The sequence below is a fragment of the Hydra viridissima genome, unplaced genomic scaffold (assembly GCF_058129835.1).
Source record: "Hydra viridissima isolate aposymbiotic clone 2 unplaced genomic scaffold, HvirCarnegie_v1 scaffold_4, whole genome shotgun sequence".
Classification (NCBI taxonomy): domain Eukaryota; kingdom Metazoa; phylum Cnidaria; class Hydrozoa; order Anthoathecata; family Hydridae; genus Hydra; species Hydra viridissima.
Genome location: NW_028324303.1, coordinates 8,221,261 through 8,235,787, shown reverse-complemented (window position 1 = coordinate 8,235,787; position 14,527 = coordinate 8,221,261). Strand labels below are relative to the sequence as shown.

Sequence of the window (14,527 nt, the reverse complement as noted above, 5' to 3'; positions counted from 1 at the left end):
GTGGTTTGTTTGACGTGCTGTCAAGAGCTAGATAGTAAACAAGTTGAATAGCCACATGTAATAGTCATATTTGTTTTTATTTTAAAAAACATACTATAAAATAAAACTATAAAAAGCATTCTTTCTTTTTTATTTAAGTATTTTAAATCAAAAGTGTGTACACAACTTATAAAACATTTTGTGTTACAAACAAAAATTCCAGAAAAGACTAAAAATTAGAACAAATGAATAAGTTCTAATACATTTCATGCTATCATATTCTACAACTATTGCTTGCAGCAACATTAGCATTTTAAGAATTTTAGACATTAATTTTAAAATAGTATGTAAGACATTTTTAGTTAGAATGTAAGAAATATTAAATAAAACATTTTCTCATCACTAAAAGATGATTTGAAATCATTGAAGTATTAATTTAGATTTAACATTGATTTTATCTATTTATTAAATGAAATTAAAAAATTTAAGATCCTACTCTTCTTCTGTGCCCATTGTGTAGAAACATAATTGTGAAGATCTCAAGTTTTTTATTGGTATTAAACACAAGTGACCAAACATCTAAATATTTAAACTTTTAGTATTAGAATTGAAATATATAAAGAAGTAAATGGAATATATAAGCAAGTAGAAAATATTTTCTTTTCTCAAATAAACTTACTTGTCGTAGGTGTTGAGCAGGGCACTTTATAAACATCTGTTGAAGCCACCAGTCATCATGTGTCATTGAGTCTAAGAACCACTCACAAGCACTTTGTGAATTATCAAAACCATGCACTATGAGTTCTACCCAATTCTTTATATGAGGCTTTTCACGAGAATGAACCAGTGTTTCAAACAAAAATGAGATGGCTAACTTGGTGACATGAAATGTTACAGAGGCTGGCAAAGTCTTAGGAATATTATTACAAAACTGCCATAAAAAACTGAAATAGTTTGGCTCAAACACAAGTTTATCTTGCAGGAACTGATAGTTATCTTCACTAATTATATCCTGCAGATCCTTGGGCAATATAATGTGGTTAGTTTGAACAAGCTCTTTATCCATATCACTATGCTCATAGAAAAGCATATAAGCACTATGGGTTTTTTCAAATGAGAAATCCATATATTTCTCAGTCATTGCATCAAATGTTTTAGTCTAAAAATATTAACTTTTTAAAAATAAACTTTTAACTAAACTAATCCTTTTACTTAAGAACAAAATTTTTAAAACAAAAAGAAAATTAACTTAAAAGTTCAGAGTCTTTTTAATAAAGAAAAACCAAACCAAAAGTAAAAAATAAAAAAACATTAGGCTGATATTTAATGTAACTAAAAATTAAAATAGTTGATAACTAAAAACTTGTAGTGAAATCGTTATTGCATTGAGTATCTCCAGGTTGTTCACTAAAACTAAAATACATCTAAATACACTGAAAATTTAATGTTTGAAACTAAACATTAATTATTAATTTATTAATTTTGATGGCTTAACTATGATTTAAATACAGCTATTTAATTTCATTTAAATCTAGTAAACATAGTAATAATTGTTAAAATTGATGGCAATCATTTAATCTTTTGAAAAATGTTTGTTTTTAAGAAATAGGTACAATTATATATTATACTAACTTTAGATGAAAATAAAAAAGTTAGATTTAACACCTGAACATTTCACTTAATAGTTGGCTAATCCATAATACTGATATTAAGTACTAAATTAAAGGCTTCTATTTCAAATGGTTTTTTAGTAGTTTTTTTAGGAGTTTTTTAAAGCACAAAGACTTTACCATGGATTAAATTATTCTCGTTCTCATAATTAGAGCAAAATGGATAATCTGATTAAGAGCCTGGTTCTTAATGAGTTATGAATTGAAATTTTTAAATTGAGATTAAAAGTATGGAATTTGTTAGAGAAGGATTTCAAGACAAGACTGTGTACTGAAAAGAGTATGCAGAATTTTCAATTTATTTTGAAGTAAATGGCACCTCAGTACAAGTGAAGGAAGACTATGAATATGTTAAATGGCTACTTGTTTAAACTAATATTAATCCCAATTTTATAGCAAGTGTTACCCACACTTCATATCAAATTTGGAGAAATAAAACAATATGTAAAAACCTAAGCTTTTAAGAAATATGTTTTATGTTTCTGAAGTTTTCTGAGGTAGATTTGTCAATTTGGTAGATTTGCTGGACCCAAATTAAACCAGTTGTTATATACAGAAATTATTTAAAGAAAACTAAGCAAGTCAATTGAGAAGCATGGTATGCATTAGATGATTCATGAATTTCTAGGGAATCACAATGATTCTAACTAAAAGGATATGGTAGCAAAACAAAAGTTATAAAATAAAAGTGATGAGCAACTTAAAGATGGCTGTATTTTGAATTTATGTTTTCATGATTTGTAAATTTTAAAAAAGAAGATTTATTGTTATTAAATTTTTTATACATAAACTGGTGCATGGTGAGCCATCCTAATACATATATAAAAATAAGCTTTAGAGAAAATATAATAAATTTTACTGTCATTTCTCCTCCAAAGCATTCTGCAGCAATTTGCATGGGGTCAAATGTTTTCACTTCAGCATCATTAAACAAATACCAATTGTTCTCTTTGGAGGTTCTGTCACGAATAAAACTATAATAATGCCCACCATCAGCTGTACCTGTATGAACAACTACCCCAGCTAAATTATACCAGTGATTTGGATTATCATCAGGGTCTATATGAATAAAATTTTAGAAATAATGACATTAAAAATTATTTTAAAAAACTTCTTTAAAACAGTAAAAAAATTCAAAACTACATTTAAGCAAAAAAAAAAACAAAAAAAACAAAAAAATGACAACCTCCATCACAGTTTTTAATAAGCAGATATTCTTCAGTGTATGCAGCCATATTTAGTTTCATAGGAAATGAGAAATGAGTATTGACCTTTTCTTTCATCATAGTTACCATGTTAAATGTATAACGCATGGTGTTAAAACATAAAATTTTTGGCAATGTCTTGAAACATGCCCTAAATTCATATAACATAATTTGTATAATGGAACATTAAATTTTTAATCACTAAAATAATTTAAGGGTTGAATATTTAAACAAAAAGCATCTTAATTATAAATGAAAAACTATAGGCATTAAGTCAACACTAAAACTTAAGCAATAGATTTATATAAACTAAACATGTTTTAACCAAATACATTGGAAAACCACAACAAATCATATCTCACAAGGTCATAGAACATAATTTATAGCAAAATTCTTTTTTGTAATAAGCATAGAAATAGTAACCTTTTTTCAGCTCGAACTTTGTCATTACATTGGGAGCAAGTATACTTATTGTCTCCTTCTAAGACATCTTTCACTGTAACTTCATCTAACGACTCCTGCATATTTCAATCAAAAAAAAACTTTTAAGAAGAAATAAAAATAAAATTAAAAATAGTATAAGCTAAAAGCAGTAATAAGAAAAATAAAACAAAATAATGCTTGCTCACATATAAGTTTTTCATATCTGCAACTGTGCAGCGAACAGAATAAAATTCTTCCTCAGTTTTACTAACATGTGAGCAATCCTTAGGAAAATAAATTATTTGAAGAATTGTTTTTGTGGTATACAAATTCAAAAATGTAGTATATAAAAAGAAAATATAATTTTTTAACTTAAAACTAACCAGTGAAATAACATTATTTGTAATTACTCCACAAAACAGCTCGCGCATTAGCTCTTTCTGCAAATAAATAAATACTTTTATTGCATACTCTATTTTTTGATAACTTTGAAATAAATCAAAAACAACAAACACCATAAATAATAAAAAAAATTATAAGAAAATGTACCAGTGAAAAAATAGATATTTCTGTTGCAACATATATCACATATACACACAAATAAATATACATATATATTTAACAACCAAATAATTGCACAGTTTAGGTGTCATTCTAGAAACATTAGATGCCCATCTTGCCAACAAAACAGTCCCTAATATGTGCTTCTGAATGTTAAAATTTGCCCAAAAATCATGATTTGGTGTGTCATTACAGCTGATCAAAGTTGTAGTTTACAATTTATGCCTTGCAATACCATAATAAATGACCATGTTTACTTTGGAGTACTTCAAGAAAAAATTAAATAATTCATGAACATCACTAATACCCATAAATTACAACATAAAGCCTACACCAAATGCCTACCCATTCATTTAGCAAAGTGTCTGAAAGCTTGAGAACACCATACCATGTATTAAATTGATTAGCTAACATTAGCATTTAAAAATAATTCTTTTTAATGATTGTTATGACTACTAAAATATTTTGATAAGATAAATGGGTAATTTAATGGAAATCATTTTTTTATATAACCTTTCTAACTTTTTATTGTCACTGCATTATTCTTTTAATTTTAATGGCAATTATGGAACAAAATCAAATTTTTTGAGCAAATTTTTTTTTTTTAAAATAAGATCTAAAGAGAAATGAGAACACAAAGGAAGTTGTTTCTTATGGCATTAGTTTCTAAGTAAGATATGGTACCAGATATTGTAAAACTCAGAAAGAAATTCAACTCTTCCTTACAGGTTAACAAAATTTTTAGCACTGTCTAAATAGAAGCTTAACTAAAATATATACAGTTTTTAAATTGAAACTTAATAAAAATTTTTTTTTAGTAATAAAAAAAATTTTACTTTACCAGATCAGGCCCCATTTCTTCTAACTTGGAAACAAAGTCAGTAAAAAATTCAGTCATATCTTTTTGTTCACAAGTATTTAATGGTTGTTTATCCATTGTGTAAGTGCGGCAAAAAAATTTTGGGTTATATGCTTTGCGTATACTGCTATGAAGATATGCAAACATTTTTTGAACTTCTTTTAATATTGCTGAATGTTTTGTTTCAGAAGTTATTTCTTCATTTAAAATAACACATCTTGCTTTTGGAATCATAAACAACTGTTGTACACATGATGCCATGTAACAAGTAGCGCCTAAGTTAACTAATCCCACATATCCAACTGGTGATCTTTCTTGCTCGTAAGGCCAATAATTCCATCCATAAGAACAATGGTTCTTATTTTTCTCATTAGGTCTGTGGTGTTTTATAAAAAAACTTAGAAGTTCTAAATACATTTCCTTGCAGCCACTAACTAACTGAAGCAAAAGTTCATAAGCTGCAAGACGAGAACCTTTTGTTTCATGATGCAACTGCTGTGTGTCACTACTCGATGAAGGAAGATTAAATAAAATCTTATTGAAGACATTTTGCATCAACTCAAGTCCTTCTGTGAGTAACTTAAAGGCAGTGTCATGTTGCAAGAGAGCTGTACAAACTTGAAGTAGTCCAACTAAGCAGTAATCCCCATTTTCTACACAGTTCCTAGATTCTTTTATAAATGAAGATACTTGAATAATTGCTGAGCGAACACAAATTTCATCTTCATCAATAACTTTGGCATATTTATTGATCAGTCGACATAACAACCAAAAATAATCCTTGTAATTTAAAGATGTGACTTTTTCTGAAGTAATTATTGCCAGCTGTTCCATTGAAGAACTCTTTAGTTGAACCAACTCACCAAGTTTACTTAACATTGTATTCAGAACTTTATTTAGACCAACTTGGTTCCCACAAATGCAAAGTTTATAGATTCCATGTGCTCCTTCAGTTCGTACTGATCGCTTTAAATGTATAAAAAAAATCTTTAGATACTTCTAATAAAGTCTAAACAGCCTTAAATTTGAAAAAAGCAAAATTTTAAGTTAGTAATGACTTTACCTGTGGGGCATAAAAGACTAATCGTAACAGAAGCGAAGGAAACTTATCATGGTTAAGAAGTTTCTTGCGCAAATCTTCATCACATGATACCCAACATACCAAAAATGATAGACAATGATATACCACTGATATAAATGATATAAAAATGATATACCAATAATTGAAAAAATGGTGAAAAAATATGCATTTAAAAGATAAAATAAGATCTTTTTTTATGTAAGATGAATACAAAATTTACTTTTAAAATTACTACAGTTCAATTCATTTAATTGTAATAACTATTTAAATAGCTTATCTCAAAGCTGAATACCTGAAGCCCGTACATCTTGGTTGCTTAAAGTGAATAAATCATTGCTGCTTGCAAAGATTTGATACAAAAAGTCAATCACTCTTTGAAATAATTCCTCATTGAGCAAATCAAGCAAATCCTAAAATTGTTAAATGTCTAGGAACATAAAACATAATACATCAGCAGCAACAATAACAAAAAAGAAATATTTGAAATTGAGCCCAGTTGCTAATAATTGAAATACTGATAAGTATTATATACATATATATGCATTATAAATGTAAAATCTATTTGCATACAGATGTAAATTTTTATATCAAGATGAGATAGCATGGAATAGAACATCAATTACTTAATGGAAAAGATTTTTTAAGACTTCTTAAAAAAATATTATTATATTTAAAAGAACTGGTATATTAATTGCAGTTATCAATCCTAATTAACAAAATAATTGTTTAAGATTTAAAAAAAAAAAAAAAAAACTACATTAAAATTTTAAATTTTGTTTTTTTAAAAAAAAAAGAGTACCTGACTAAACTGGTGAATGATAACAATATTATCAGTCTCAGTACTTCTATAACGTGCCCTAAAAACATGTGTTTTTCTCACCAGTTTCTTTGTTACAAGATCAACAGCTTTAACCAAACCAATTCGTGTTATCAATTTTATAATATAAGCAAAACAGCTAGTTGACCACTCATCTTGATTGCTATTTGATGCCATTTCTTTTATTAAAATGAGATACAAGAAATGTTTTACCAAGCCTATTTTAAAAATTTTCTGTATCCAAGCATAATCAAGATTGCTAACAGACAACCCCTTATCAATAATTGAGGAGTCAGAGTCCCCACTTGAATCTCCATTGCTACACTCTTTATTATTGCTTTGAACAAAAGGCAGACTTAAACTATCCAAAATTTGCAAGATGTAAAGAAGCATAAACTTCTGATCAAAGCATAAAATATTATTCCAATCAACATTTTCTTCAAATAAAAGTTTTGAGTACTTTTCTTTCAAGTTTTCATTAGTTGGAAGCATAAGAATTAATTCCCAAGCATTATTTAAAAGACTTCTTGCAGATAAGGGCTTTACAAGCTCATGAGAGTCTTCAAACGATTGCTCAAGTGTATCATTAAATGAGACACTTAAAACTTTGTTTATTTCAGAAAAAAGCCTTTGGTAGTGCTCTGAAGTGCTAACTTTATAAAGAACATCAAGTAAATTAAAGAGTTCACCAAAATTTTTATCTTTAAGTAGTTGTATCATTGGCACAGATTCAAAATGTGGAGGAGATTGCAACGAGTATGGAAGTTGTGCAGAATTTAACATCCCTTCTTTGTGCATGTTCATGATTGAAATATATACCAACTGAAAAATGAATTTAAAAAATTTTAAAAATCTAAACAAAAGAAGTATTTTTAGAAAAGAGTTAATTCTCAGCTTTTAAAAACACTCAACACATCTTTCATAACAGACACAAAAAAAAAAAAAACCACCATCATCACCACCAAAACTCAACACCTATTACACACATTGTCTATCACTAGTATTTATCAATATCTTGAGTTTACTAAAATGAAAAAAGAAAGGACTTTAGTTGTAAAATCAAATGATTAGCTTAATTTTTCATTCATTAATTTTCTGCAATAATATACTGCAGACAGTTATTGGTATTTAGTAGAAAGTTTGGCAATCTGTGAACTGGCTATACTAGCACCTTTAAACCAATTAGAACCTACCGAAACCTTTAAAACTAATCAAAATGAAAAGTGACTCAGAATTATTCTTATTTAAGCAACTTAATCAAAAAAATTCCAACAGCTCCAAATCTAAAATAATTGCCTCAAGCAAAAATGCCAGAGGGTATACCAAGTGATCTTACATTAAAACATGGTTACACTGCAGCATCAATTTATTTTTAAATAGTTTTGAATCTATATCTCCTTTTTTTACAATAAGCCCTATAGCTAACCTCTGTTATGCTAACTACTAATCATTTATATGCTTAGTAAATTTTAAAACTACATGAAGATTTTTTTGTTTTACCTAGATTGATTTGACAGTCAAGTTTTATAATTGTAATTTTTTTATTTAAAACTTTTTAATTGTAATTTTGTTATTTAAAACCTTTTTTTTTACAATTATTATTAAAAAAACGTAATTTTGTTATTTTTATTCAAGTAATAATTATCTTTCAAATAATCAATATCTTTAATTGTTGCAAGAAAAATACTCAATTTAAAAAAAAATATTGAATATTAATTTAAGTTTTTTTTTAAAACACATCTGCCCTTTCACTAATAAAAAAAAATACTGCTGCAATAAGCTTCATCATCTTCATCAAATTTCTTCTCTAAATTTAACATGGTAATGAAAAAAATTCCATTTGCATAGGGGTCAGAGTTAAAAGTACTAAAACAAAAAATTTTCAACCAACAATTCTACAAAAGCTATGCAAACTATCCCAAATAAGCATCTATGTATGTTACTTTAGCACATTACAAGCAGGCAAGGGTATTAATACCTCTTGTAAGGCACTGGTACTAAACTATGGGAGAGGTATTTCTACTGTTTACAAATTCTGGTGTTGTTGCAGGATAAACAATATCTTTTTGCATTATTAACATAATCTATAATGAATATAAGTTATTTTATTGATAATACCCAACAATCTGCTTCACTAAAAATAATTCAAAAAATAACAAAAATGCTTGTGTTCTTGATAAAAGCAGTTTTAAAAATATCTTTTAAAAACAATAAAATAATTCAATGTTCAGTATTATACATACATATTGTACTTCATTTGCCATCTTTATTCATAAAATTTTGTCTAATAAAAACCCATTACTTTACTATGTTATTGCAGGTGGCTCAACAAACCCGGAATTGTTTACAGTTTTTAAATACTTCTAGAATAATGTGAATATTTTATATTACTTCTATATTATTTAAAGTAATCCTACAAATGGCAGAACCAAGGGAAAATATTTACAATGATATCTTTGCTGAATCTCAATAATGATAATGACAATTTAAGTGATAGTGTTTTTCTTTTCCAATAAGACAGCATAGTAGAGCTTATCCTCTAGTGTTCAATGCCTATAGAGTGCATAACATGTAAAATAATTCTAAAATAGAATATAAAAAACTTTTACTTGCAGTTCAAGAAGCTTGATAACAGACCAGCTACCAAAGAGTCAATGGATGCTGATGAACAACCTTATACTTCTACTTTAATTCAAGTAATATATATATATATATATGCATGTATGTATGTATGTATGTATGTATGTATGTATGTATGTATGTATGTATGTATGTATGTATGTATGTATGTATGTATGTATGTATGTATGTATGTATGTACGTATGTATGTATGTATGTAATGTATGTATGTATGCCACAAACACTGGATGGTTAAATAGTGTTTGTACACAACTAGAGAAATGCAGAGAAAAAGCTATGGGATGGTTAGCTTACAGGCATCATATGTATGAGCTTTACATCAAGGTATCAAGTATAATTTATTTTTATTGATATTTTATGCAAGAGCCAAACTAAAATTTAAAAATATTAAAATCAAGACTTGTCAAGTTTATTTTAAATTTTTTAGCATTATTGCAATTCAATTACTGAAAGAACAAAAACATTAGGTCCAACTGAGCTACTGTTTGAGAAATTGAAACAGAGTTGGAATGAAATATTGAGGAAGGGCATATGTTACACAGATCTTAAGAGATTTAAAGCCAGGGACTTTTTTGTCAATCAAGGTAAGTGGCACCATGATTTTTTTGTTAGATGTTAAGATATTAGTATAAAAATAAATCTTTAAATTATATTCCAGGCATCTGAAGCTCTGTCATTTCTCCAAACCTTGGTTATCATTTCTTTCTTTGAGGAGATTATAAATACTTGCTCAACTTAGCATTGTTTGGCTTGGGGGATCAGTAACCAACTTTAAGTTCCTTATGCCAATGGCTTGTCATCATGCCCAGTTTATGGTCAAAGCTATTTATTATGTAACACTTGACCTTCTACTTCCACAATTTCCAACCCTTGTACCTGATTTGGTATCTGGTATAGAGGCAGTTGTTATTAAAAAATACTTGTTTTATTGAATTGTTAAAATTGAGAAATAATAAAAAGATTGCTTATGTTTTAATTTAACACAACTTAGTTTGCTGTAAGATATAAGAAATTTTTGCTAACTGATGTTGAGTAACTTGTAAGTCATAGTTAAAAAACCATTTCAAAGAAAATTTTTTTTTTAATAGATGAGGTTTTTATAAGTCCAAAGTGGAGGGCTTAGTAGTGTACCTATGAGCTTTCTTTGGTGACATAGGTTTATGAGTTTTTTTAAATTGTTACATGAAGCATTTTGCTTAATGTAACAAAAGTAACTAACGAATTCAATAGAAAACACTTTCATATTACCACTGTGATAAAATAATTATGAAAACAAAATCTTTTAAGTATATAATTTTTATTGTAAAATATCTTTATGATATTTCATGAACTTTGTACTAAACTACTTTGAAATAAAATAACACCTTACTTGCTGATCACGTACTCCAATTTCACCAAGTGTTTTCATGTCTAAATCATGAGTTAGTTCATGCCCATGTGATATAAGCCTAAAGGGTGGCTTCAATTCAGTTGAGCTGTCATTAGGTTTTTTTCGTTCTTGAACACCTATACACCAATGGGTTATGCGTGCACGAAGGGTTGCAAGGAGATCACATGACATCATCTTAAATGTTATCTTTAGAAAAAAGGATTTTTGCTATTGAAAATTTTCTTCAGAAATAAGAATTTATACAAATTTATCTGCCTGTACTGAAACTGATTAAGTAAAAAATGATAATAGCATGACAATTTTATGATACCAGCATTAAAACACAAACATAATATAAAATAAAAATCTAAAAAGCAATTACACGATTTTTAACACATAAGAAGATTTATAATATGAACTTTTGTAATTGGGAAAAACAGGATATTTTGGTAATTTTTTTTTTACCTTGTCTATGACTCCTGTTGGTTGACATATTATTCTCAAGAGAACATCTTTGCTGCTGACTTTCTTTACATTTTGATGACTAGCAACATTTCTACCAGTTAAATTCCATAATTCCAAATGGAAAGCAAGTCTTAAAAAACAAACTTCTTTTTGCTTAAAAGTTCAAAAATAAAGAAAACAAAAAATTAAAAAATTCAAGAATAAATGAAACTTAACTTCTGATAAACTTCTACAAAACATAACTTTGGGTTTATATGAAACTTAATGAAACTCTCCTATAAGAAATAGATTAAGTTACCTTTTAATGTATGCTTGCAAATGATTTTTTAGAATCTTTAACACCTGTTGTATTGTTTTTAATGACTGTAAACAGCTCTACAAATATATATATATATATATATATATATATATATATATATATATATATATATATATATATATATATATAAAATGTATGATTAAAAACAAAAGATTGTAAGGCTGCATTTCTAATAAATTTTACAGTTTTGGTCAACATACAATAAACAGGTAAGAGAAACAAAACTATATATTAATGTGTCATTACATTTAAAGGACACATGATTTTTAGTAGAATTGTTTTAAGTGTTAACATGAGTAAATTTTTAACCACATTGTCAGCAGGGTTGTTTTTTTAAACCTTTTTTAAAGATATTGATTTAAACCAAATTAAAGAACAAGTTTGCAATAAAAGTGTAAAAATATAAAATCTTTAAATAATTATAATTGTAATATGAAACTAATGACTAAACCATTTATATATAAAACTTTTATTGGTGAAAATATTTAAAAATTTATTTTAACTAACCAGAATACTAAATAAACACAGAATAGTAAAAACAAACCAAACTTATCAAATTAATCTGAAAAGCCATAATATCTCCACACCTTGAATAATCACTCTACTGAAATTTGTTTTTTAGACAATTTATAACCTTCAACATCACAAGGACACATGAAGAGATCTTCAAATTGGAGAAATGTTAGATAAACTTTATGTGGAGGAAATTGAAAAATGTAAGTTATTAAATGGAAAAATATCTTTAGATAGTAATGTGCATAATGAACCAACAGCTTGTAACAGTAAAACCAGATTAAATGAAAATTTTTGTAGAGGCAATAAATACTACTGTTCATTCACAAAATGGTAAACAAGTATCATATAATTAGCAAGAGGAGCAATTGAACATGTAAAATGTAAATTTGGAAAAACTTTTCATTTTATAACTGACATAAAGGCAATTCATCAAAAACTGTCATCTGAAGCAGATGTAATCATCATTTATAGATGTGCTGCCCAAATTTTAAATCTTTTAGCAAATGATTTTAATATTGAAAGTATAAGCACATGGTATCCAAAATAATAAAATATGTAAGAAATAACCATAAACCATGTTATAGAGAAAGCAGAAAAACAAAAATTTAAACTAGATACCTTTAGACTGTCAGTGGGGTTCATTTCCTTGCAAACACATTAGATTCTCACTTGGGTTCTAACCTTTCTGAAGATGAAGATGAAGCTGAACTTTGCAGATAAGGAATTCAAGAATTTATCACCATTAATATTCAAATTGAAAACTAAGGCTGCATCATATGTTAAAACTACTTTATCTAGTTAATCTGTTTTTAAAAATGTATCACCAATAGAATGGTGGAATTCTAATAAATCATTAGATCTGAACATAAAAATGGATATCAAAGGATTGTTAAATGCACCAACTTCTAGTGCAGAAATAGAAACAATTTTTTCAACTATCAGACTGGTTCACTCAAAACTCAAAGATAAGATAAAAGTTGAAAAAGCTGCATAACTTTTATGCAGCTTTTTCAACTTTTATCTTTAGTATAGGACATTAAATGATGATTTATTGACAAATATTGATGAATTGCAGAAGGACATTAAAGTATAAACAGTATAAAAAAGTGTGTATAATAATTAAATTATACAACTATACATAAAATCCTTTTTTATAAAATTAATCAACCATGTTGTGATATGTTCAATACTTTATTTAATGCTTTTATTTACTTCTTAAAAAAATGCAATATTAGTTCATAATTACACCTGGACGTTACTTACTACTTAACTTATTCACAACTATTGATTACTTCCAGACTTCTTGTGCCTAATTTTTTAGCTTTCTTTTATAATTCTTTTAACCAGAAAAAAAAAACAAATAAAAAAAAACCATGGTTTTGGATTTTTTCTAGAAAACCCAATTTTTTCACAACCCTGACTGACAGTTTTAAACTCTAATGAAACTTTTATGATGCTTATTTTATATGAAAAATGAAATTGAGATAAACTTATTAACAATCTCTGTCTTTTGCTATTGGTAATATTTTTTATCTAAAAAAGTATTTATTTCATTCTTTTTATATTAAATTTTAAATCTTTGTAATTTTGATTTGTATAATCACATATTTCCATGCAATCATTTTCATCAATATTATGCAAATATTATCTGCATATCAGCAAAAAAAATCATTTAAAGCAATCTTTTCAAAATTCAAATCACCCATTTGATTGAGAAAAATACAACTGCAATATTCTTTACTGAAACACAGTATAAATTTGTCTTATAGGCTCAAATCCATCCTATCTTCAGCCTAAATACTCTACAAAATATATTTAATGGATTGTTATCAAGTTTCACTAGTTTTTTAATGCAAAGTAAGCATAATAAAAACTTTAGAAGACAGAGTTTTTAAAAGTCAGAAGATGTGGTTAAAATTTAGTTTAAATTTATTTCCTATTACAATTACTACAGTAAAATAACACATTTTTATTTGTAAATCAAACCTTTTCAATAGTAGTAACAGCTTCCCTTAGCACTGTCATGCATTTCTTAATAAATTCTTGTTCTTTTTGCACTGAATTTTCCCCAACTGAATGAGTAAAATGAAATAAGCATCAGTAGATGAAACAAATATAGATTGACAAAATTGTTTTTTACAATTTATAAAAACTTTTCATTTATTTACTTCTATTGAAACTTTTACAAATATTCATATTTGCAGTCATACCTAATTAAAATTTATAAAATTACAAAAAATTAAAAACTTGTTTTGGTAATAAAATTTCGAATTCGTTATATGAATTTTTAAATTTTATTATAAATATGAATAATTCAATAGGAATCTTTATTGAAAAAACGTCCTAAAAATGACATTATTAGTTAATCTCATTTTTTAATACTACTGTTTCAATACAGATTTTTTTTCAATAAGTTTTAAATGCAAGCACTTTATGTTTTGAATTCTCTAATTATGCTTCTTTTGAGACCCCAGTTGATATAATTTTGAAAATTCTTTTATACCAAATAATCATGGATCCTAAGGGACCTCTAAAATTTTTTCAAAAACTATAATTCTTTAAACTTAGTGTCATTTTAACATATGGAACATGTTTAATGAGTATGGAAAATATAATTTTTAA

At 26.8% G+C, this 14,527-nt stretch overlaps 1 protein-coding gene across 1 annotated transcript in view; it reads right to left on the bottom strand.

Annotated features, from left to right (window-relative positions):
* Window positions 1-14,527, bottom strand: part of LOC145183703 (ubiquitin carboxyl-terminal hydrolase 34-like) — a 92,567-nt gene that overhangs the window by 25,760 nt on the left and 52,280 nt on the right. Inside the window, exons 20-34 of the mRNA XM_090084277.1 lie at window positions 13,892-13,977; window positions 11,369-11,445; window positions 11,071-11,200; window positions 10,606-10,812; window positions 6,578-7,417; window positions 6,071-6,188; window positions 5,761-5,885; window positions 4,680-5,663; window positions 3,661-3,717; window positions 3,484-3,561; window positions 3,278-3,372; window positions 2,836-3,005; window positions 2,509-2,708; window positions 659-1,138; window positions 476-558 (exon numbers count right to left, since the gene is read on the bottom strand). Of these exons, the coding sequence (XP_089940403.1) occupies window positions 476-558; window positions 659-1,138; window positions 2,509-2,708; window positions 2,836-3,005; window positions 3,278-3,372; window positions 3,484-3,561; window positions 3,661-3,717; window positions 4,680-5,663; window positions 5,761-5,885; window positions 6,071-6,188; window positions 6,578-7,417; window positions 10,606-10,812; window positions 11,071-11,200; window positions 11,369-11,445; window positions 13,892-13,977 (3,730 nt within the window). The remainder of the gene's footprint in view (window positions 1-475; window positions 559-658; window positions 1,139-2,508; window positions 2,709-2,835; window positions 3,006-3,277; window positions 3,373-3,483; window positions 3,562-3,660; window positions 3,718-4,679; window positions 5,664-5,760; window positions 5,886-6,070; window positions 6,189-6,577; window positions 7,418-10,605; window positions 10,813-11,070; window positions 11,201-11,368; window positions 11,446-13,891; window positions 13,978-14,527) is intronic.